Here is an 8,087-nt window from a genome sequence, read left to right on the forward strand (position 1 = left end):
TGCCTGAAACCAGAGGAACTAAAAAGTATTTTCCGACTGCTCAGAGCGCATGAGGACAAGAGGAAGGTGCACCCTTACTGCACTCGGCTCATCAGAGTGCTGTCAGCCATGGCGGCCAGGGAAGGCCAGGACAGTGCCCTGCAGTACTTTGATCTCACACCACCAATGGCAGGTATCATGGTGCCGACAATCCAACGCTGGCCAGGCAGCGGGTTCGCCTTTCACGCCTGGTTATGTCTGAACATGGAGTTCACCAGTGATCGTAGACCACGTGCAAACTCTGGCTTATGGGCTCAGTATGACATGGGAAAAGGACCTCGTAGGAAACAGCTCTATAGGTAGAAAAAAAACCACACAGAAGAGGCTCAGAGTTTATTTTATTGTCATTGTTCCTTGTTCTTACACAAAACAAAATGTTCTTTTTAAAAAGTTTCTTCACAGCCAGTGGAACAGGATTGGAAGCCTTCTTCACCATGGAGGGAGTGCTGGTCGTGGCTGTTTGCACTAAGAAGGACTACGTAGCTGTCACACTGCCAGAGTACGCGCTGGCCGACTCGTGCTGGGTAAGTCCGAATTTGTCAAATAAAAAAAAAAAAATTTAAATCAAGAAAAACATTATTAAACAATTATTGTTATGTTTGGTATTTTATTTAAGCACCTGAAATTTATCAAAGAAATATTTATCTCATCAAAAGAAAAATGTACATGTGTGCTTTTAAATTCTACACTTAAACATGTTTTCAGCCAAAGGATACAAAGAAAAAAAATGTTTTCCTACAAAATTAATTAAGTTAAACATAATCAGGATTTTACTTTGCGTCAAGTCTTCCTTAAAAAATATAACTGATTCACACTAGTTTGCTTAGAAATTCAGGTCAGTTACTTCATCTTCACCTCACGTTTTTAAACCAAATCTAATCATTTCAGTCAAGAGAGTGATTCTATCCTCAAATAATATCTAGATATTAAAAATAGACTTATTCACATCCTCAGCATTCAGTTGCCATAGTCCACATCCCTGGCCGTCGTCCATTTGGCCAGAACCTGGTGACGATCTACATTGATGGGGAGCAGCGTAAAACTGCTCACCTCCGCTTTCCTTCTCTTGGAGAGGTATCTTTGAATTCCTCATTATCACAGTCATGTTATTACTACATAATCCCATTTTAATCCTTTGAATTTTTCTGCCTTTTGCCACCTGGTCCTGACGGTGAAGCCTTTTACCTCCTGCTGCATCGGCTCTGCCGGCCACCGGACCACTACGACCACCACCTCCCCCAACCTGCCGACACACTCATCCTCCTGCTCATCACCAGAGTTTGCCTTTCCCTCTCAGGCCCCCTCCCTGATCCGCTCCCAATCCTTCCCAGCCTCTTTTGCAGGAGGCCAACGGGCGCCTGCGGGGGACACTAACATGCACATCATCTCTGCAGGACTGCAGGACACAGAGTGGGGGACACCCACGTCTCTGAGTGGTCTCCTGGGCACGGCCTTTATCTGCTACGAGGCTCTGCAGCCGGCCCAGGCAAAAGCTCTGTTTGCTGCAGGTTGGTCACACACTGACATACTGCTTTTTTTGGCTGACTATTATAAAGAACGTAGCGTGAACGGACTGACAAAAATACTATTAGTTTTGAATGTGTTTTCAACCTATAAAATAGATATTCCTTCATATAAATAATTCACATTTTTCTCTGACAGGCCCCAATAATGTGTCCTTATTCAAAGTGGATGGAGAGTTGTCTGATCTCAACAGCAAGCTCCTTCTCTACTACACTCCACAGGTGACCTACAGTACTACAGCGCAGACACACATGATATTTACAATCAATTAAACTCTGACATCTGTGTCCATTTGTTTCCTTCAGGCCTTTAAGAGCCAGATATGTCTGGACTTGTCTCCCAATTATCATTATGATGGTAGACTGACAGGACACAGGGTAGTGAACTGGGACATCAAGGTAAAAAATATTAAAACATTTCTAAATATTATGGCTGTCAAACAAGCACAAATCTAATGTGATTAATGAAAGAGTTGCTGTGGATCATTAACAATTAACTGTGATTAATCACAATTGATTAATGACTAATGAAGTTCAACCACAACATTCCTCTGTATTGTATATTGCTGAAACAACATGACAAATACCAGCAGGTGGATGTATGTGTATGTACTGTACGTTTAAACTCCTGGTGCTTCTTGGAGCAGAAATGTTTTTCTACAGTGTGCGTAAATAACAACATATTTATTGACTTACTACAACGACAAGTGGATGGACAGAAGAGTTCTTGGACATACAGTGTTTTAATCTGTTGAAATGCAATAAAATGTTTAAATCCTATTTTCACAGATTAATTATTAAAGTGATTAATATTTTGACACTCCTACTAAATATTTATGATGTCAAATACATAGATTTTTACATGACTTTACCTTAACATATAATACATATATTCAGAATACTTTGTTGGTGTTTTTTTTTTTATCTCTACAGGATGTTATAAATGTGATGGGAGGTATGGGGGTTGTGCTGCCCCTACTGGAGCAGGTGTGCGAGGCAGAGCAGGTCTGCAGTGGTGGTCAGGAGATCTCCGACTTGCTTGGACCTGAGCTGACTTCTCCCAGAGGCCCCGCCGCCCTGCTGCTTCCACTGAACAAGTCTGCAGGTCAGTCTGAAAAAGTTGGACATGGTGACGTCGTCTCTTTGTTGCTGATGGATTTAAAAAGCTAAATTACAAAAGGCTAAGCTAAGCTAATTTTATTATTAAATATAGATCGAAAGGTTCATTGTTAAGTGATTAAATGAATTGATTGTATTTTGTGCACACTTTTCTTTGGCTTGTAAAATGCTAACAGCTACAAAGAATTCTCATTGGCTGACAAGTTTAAATAGCAATGACCAGCAATGAGTGTTAAAATAGTTCATGATGTTTACTACTAGAAGACAAAATGTATACAGTACATCATAGCATACAGACAACATTGTTTACATTGTCAAATCAGTGTATCTCTATGTTAAACAGTCTATAGAGTCACAGCATATTTAAAGAAACTTAGCTGTGTAAACAGAGACATAAATGAAGATAAGTGAAGCAAACTGTCTGACAGGAGCAGGACAAACACCCTGGCACATGACTCATGAGTCTTCCTGAGATATGATGGTGGAAAAACACTCGGGGGTGACGCAGGAAATCATCCTAAAGTTGTTGTTGTGCTGCTTTTTCTCTTTGTCTCTCAGAGGGCAGGTTAGAGAAGAACAGCCTGGCTTGCTTGCCTGCTGAGGGTGAAAACCCTGATTCGTAACCATCCTGTCAATCAGGAGAGCCTGCTGCACTGCCACGGGCCGAGCATCATGGGAGCCATGCTGAGCAAAGTACGTGGTGACTCATGTGTCAGCCTGCTGCAGCGAGTGGTCACTAATCCTTTGAAACATTGACCTTCCAACTCGATGCAGTGTAATGAATGCTTGTGGTCTTTCTTGGTACAAAATGCTTGTGGGGGTGGATGCAGAATATGTGGTAACAGATTATAACAATGAACGTCACATGTAAAGTTGGCTCCATGAAAATGATGAAAGAATGAATGTACATATATGTGTGTATATAAGCTCTATACATTAATATACTATATATATACGTACACACATATATACAAACATGTATATATAAGACAAAATATATAAACATATATTTTGTATATTTATTGTATTTTGTATATAAATATATTCATAGTGTGTATATATGTATGCATATATTCATATGATATATACATATATGTATATGTGAAATATATAAAAAAATAAACTTGTGTTTTCACATATACACATATATATATCAAATATATATATATATATATATATTTTAATATAAGTCGTTATATTCCAGGTATTTGAAAAGATTGGTTGATGAATCAGCTCACGGCCGAACAGCACCCTCAGTGTAGCACTGCATCAGCTTCTAATCACTACTACTGCCCCTCCCCTCTGCCTCTGTCCTGCAGGTCCCAGGTGTTATGATGGACATGGAGGTTCTTCTGGCCTGTCAGCTCCTGCTGGAGCAGGTCTTCAACGAGGGCAACAGCTCACTTCTCCAGCAGCTCTACCACCACCTGCTCTTTGATTTCCGCATCTGGACTAAAAGCCATTTCGCTGTTTCTCTGGGTAGGCCCCCTCCCGTCCCCCGTCCCCCACAGTCGACTAATGCACCGGTGATCCTTTTCACAACTGTCAGGGCCGTTTGTATCCCTTTTATGTGTATATGAGAGCAGCAGTTAAAAGGCGCGGTAAAGCAGAGACAGAACACATTAATGTTTAAAGTTCAAGCCGCTGCAAGAATTGAAAGAGAATGTTACTCTGGGTTGTAAATCACTGCAGTTATTTGTTACATCTACTCATACTGGTTTGCCATTTTTTTAATTATGTCAACCTAAAATCGACTGATAAACATGATTTCTGCTCTTTTCCCAGCACATATACAGTACCTGTCTTCTGTCATAAAGAAGGGAAAGCAGAGCATGAAGAGGAGGTATGGGGTTCAGTACATGCTGGACACCATACGGGCATTTTACAGGTAAACACATCTTGACGTGCTCTCTGTCCACGTCCCAAATTAGTTTGGACAACGTTAAGGTCCAGACTCTTGGAAATAGTAATTGAACAAGTCCATGTTGTCCATGTGCAGACATATATAAACACATTAAAAATTCTTCCCTGAATCAACATTCATTCATGTGACAATAAATATATTTTTTTTTAGGTAGATGTATCTGTTTCACACCTGTTTTTTGTGAATAATATGACGTTGAAATTAATAATATTGACTTAAATTTTAGCTTCATGGAGTTGGTGGATTTTTTTTGTGTGTATCTTGATGGAGACTTAAATATAGACAAAAGTGCAGATATTTGCCCTGTTTTATGACATTTTGACCAGTGACTAGTGGACAATAACAATGGACTCTCAGATTTAAAGTGTGATTTTCTTTTCTCCGTCTTTGGTCACAGTGTGGAGAAAGATGGCAGCCCTATGTCTTATGAGAAGCAAACAGTTCAGACCTCTCTGTTTATGATGCTCAAGGATTTCCTCAAGTCTCCTACGCTGGAGGAGCTCCACAGTGTCCTCGCCTACATCCTGGCTGTGGGGGAGGAGCAGCAGGTTGGACTAACATATTTTATCTCCTTGTGTCTTCAGGGAGTTTCTTTCTTGACATTTTCAGTATAATAATTTAATCCCTATCCCTAGTAAATCCTGGACTTCATGTTTTTCCTTAATTGTTTTTCCCTCTCATTTTACTCTACGATATCTGCCAACCTCATGTCCTCCCTCTGACCAGATTTTACTTTTATCTGTACCAGGTGGTGCGGGCGTTGGACGTGTTGTACGACCTCCTGAGGACCAGCCCGCCACGTGAACAGGTGCAGGCCGCGCTGCTGGACTGGGGCGTAGAGCAGCTTTACTCGCTGCTGCTCAACCGAAACTTCGGAGATGAGGCCAGAGAGAGAGTGTTCCGGGTGAGAAAAGCATCGCTGGAGTTAATTTGAAAATATCTTATTATTGATGAACAGATCATTTTTGCCTGTACAGTTTGGATAAAATGCTACAGGAAAAATTCAACTCACAATTTCCTGATGTGTTTGCAGGTTTTGTACAAAATACTCAAAAGTGAGCGAGTGTCTGAGCGAAACAAGCAGCGTATCAAACTGAAGGACTTTGGCTACCTGGGCCTGGTTTGTTTCCTCGAAGACATTCCTGTCACCATGATCACCATCCGCTGTCTGTATGAGCAGGTCCTCGCTACAGGTTAATATGGAAGCTGACACTGGTCTGACACTACATTTTAGCATGAAATGACTCATTTATGACTGACTCCTGAACAACTCTAATAGAATTACAGCCCTAAACTATTACACTATTACACTTCAGTTATCTTTGGTTATTCCAAAAGTCCACACTTATTCCAAAGTCACTCCTTGGGCCAAAGTCGAACATGATCTCCAAAACAACACTCACTCTTTTATAAATCGCCCCCAAGCGCCCTGAAAAACATTGGAAAAAAACCCACATTTTCCAGTCGTGGAAAATATATGAAACTTTTCTTTAATGCTCAGGAAATGTTTTCTTGGGAAATATATTTTTTCTCCCTTTGAGTGAAGGCAAACTGGTTAAAAGGTATTTGCATGAATGTCTGTTGTCATGCTGTCTTTAAAGGTCAATAGTAAAGTACGTGGCTTCTCTGCTGCTTCCAGCACGGCACCCCATGTGACGCTGTCAGCCAATCAAATTTGCATGTTTGCTCAGAGCAGCCTTTTTCACACAAGCAGGATTTAGCAATTTTTTAAGACCTGGTTCAGGATATAGTGCCTAGAGACAAACTTAGCAACATTCCAGTTGAAGAATGGTACAGATATTGGTCTGTGACACTGACTGAGAGATTAACAAGGGGTTTGTTTTTTCCTCCTGTGACCACAGGCTCCTTTCTCTCTTGTCTGTTGTTCGATTCTGTTCAAATCCATTATTTGTGGTTTAAGCGTCATCAATTTGATCATTATCAATTTCAAGCAATTTGAAATAAAACTTAATTTGCTGCTGTCCCACAGATGCCAGCCCAAACTTCCGGGACCTCCTGGCTGTCGTCTGTTTGTCCCACAGAGCGGACCTCACCGTCCGCCTGGATGTCTGCAGAAAGGTCAGTCTGCTCTCATCATTTGTAATCTGCTCCAAAGGCCGTCATATTTATCACCTGACTAATGAGTAGGAGTGTCGTCTTTGTTCTTTCTCTGATGTTACACCAGCTCTTTCATCTCATCTACTCCAGTGAGGATTATGTGAAGCAGCTTGCTAAGCAGCCAGGCTGGCAGGATGTTCTGACCAAACTCTATGTGAAGGAGTCCTATGAGTTCCTCACAGGCAGCATCGCAGAGGGAGTTCCAAACAAATCCTTCGAGCCGAGTTATCGGCCACAGCTGCAGAGAGATCCGTCTCTGATAATCGACCACGGCCACACCGGCCTCTTCCTAAATTATCAAAGCTCACAGGAAATAGAGGAAGAGGTGGAGGAGGATGAAAGGGGACAGCGGGATTTTTCGGAGGGTTTCTCTGATTTATCCCAGTCACCTCCGAGCGGAGGAATCCCACTGAAAAACCTCCGCGGCTCAATCAATTTCAGGTCTTTCGATTCCATGGACAAGAGCAGCCGCTCCTCCTCCATTTCTAATGCAGTCGATATCAACCTGCCGTGTGGGAATGAAGAGGGGAGAGAGTACTGTCCCAAGTCCCCCTTCGGTACCTCACCCTTAGATATTGATCTCATCAACATGGGAGATACACACACTCCTGTGGGCAGTTTGACAAACACACCATCTCCTCTGGAACCCAAAATGTTTCCACCGCTCCGACCCAGGAAGAGCTCCAGTCTGTCCAACGTGCTGGACGACACGAGCTACGGCGCCGATCCTCCCACAGACACCATCTCCAACACGTCCAACCCACAGGTTTGGCCCATTTTGTTGTAGTGAATCCCATTACAAATCCCATTTCCAGGAACAGTAGTACACATAATGTCAGTGTAATTGTAAATTGTTACTGTCAATGTAAATTACATAAATGTTTGTTTGTTTTTATTGTTTGCTTTTTTGCCTGTTAATGCTTCCAACCAAACCTGAACTGGAAAGTGGGATTTGTCCGTAATCTAGGAACCATTTTCTATGTGCTGTTTGTGTTCCGTGCAGCAGACCCCTGAAGAGGAGCTGTGCAACCTTCTGACCAACATCATCTTCTCCGTCATGTGGAGCGGCAGCGCAGCAGAGGGACCGGACGATGCGGTGTGGAGAGAAAGAGGACAAGTCTTTTCTGTTCTCACCAAACTGGGCTCCTCCTACAAGCTGGTCCGTCCTCCCGATGACATCAAACGCAGGTCAGTGGTGCTGATTTCAACAATCGGGAACAAAAACATGAGAAAACTGAACTGAAAAACAATTTCCCCAGGACTAGACTCACCAATGAAGTCAAAATATGATCAGTTTTTCTTTGTTTCAGTTTGTTGGAGATGATGCTGGAGTCGTCTCTGTCAGACCTGAGAGACGCCCAGGG

At 42.2% G+C, this 8,087-nt stretch overlaps 1 protein-coding gene across 1 annotated transcript in view; it reads left to right on the forward strand.

Annotated features, from left to right (window-relative positions):
- nbeal2 (neurobeachin-like 2) overlaps nt 1-8,087 on the forward strand; it is a 36,111-nt gene that overhangs the window by 15,861 nt on the left and 12,163 nt on the right. Inside the window, 18 exon segments of the mRNA XM_025061518.1 lie at nt 2-338; nt 431-563; nt 994-1,113; nt 1,217-1,547; nt 1,702-1,784; nt 1,869-1,961; nt 2,496-2,667; nt 3,240-3,268; nt 3,270-3,374; nt 4,001-4,160; nt 4,467-4,569; nt 5,003-5,153; nt 5,354-5,509; nt 5,639-5,798; nt 6,596-6,684; nt 6,791-7,489; nt 7,727-7,911; nt 8,034-8,085. Of these exon segments, the coding sequence (XP_024917286.1) occupies nt 2-338; nt 431-563; nt 994-1,113; nt 1,217-1,547; nt 1,702-1,784; nt 1,869-1,961; nt 2,496-2,667; nt 3,240-3,268; nt 3,270-3,374; nt 4,001-4,160; nt 4,467-4,569; nt 5,003-5,153; nt 5,354-5,509; nt 5,639-5,798; nt 6,596-6,684; nt 6,791-7,489; nt 7,727-7,911; nt 8,034-8,085 (3,158 nt within the window).

Source organism: Cynoglossus semilaevis, chromosome 13 (assembly GCF_000523025.1).
Source record: "Cynoglossus semilaevis isolate Cse_v1.0 chromosome 13, Cse_v1.0, whole genome shotgun sequence".
Lineage (NCBI taxonomy): Eukaryota > Metazoa > Chordata > Actinopteri > Pleuronectiformes > Cynoglossidae > Cynoglossus > Cynoglossus semilaevis.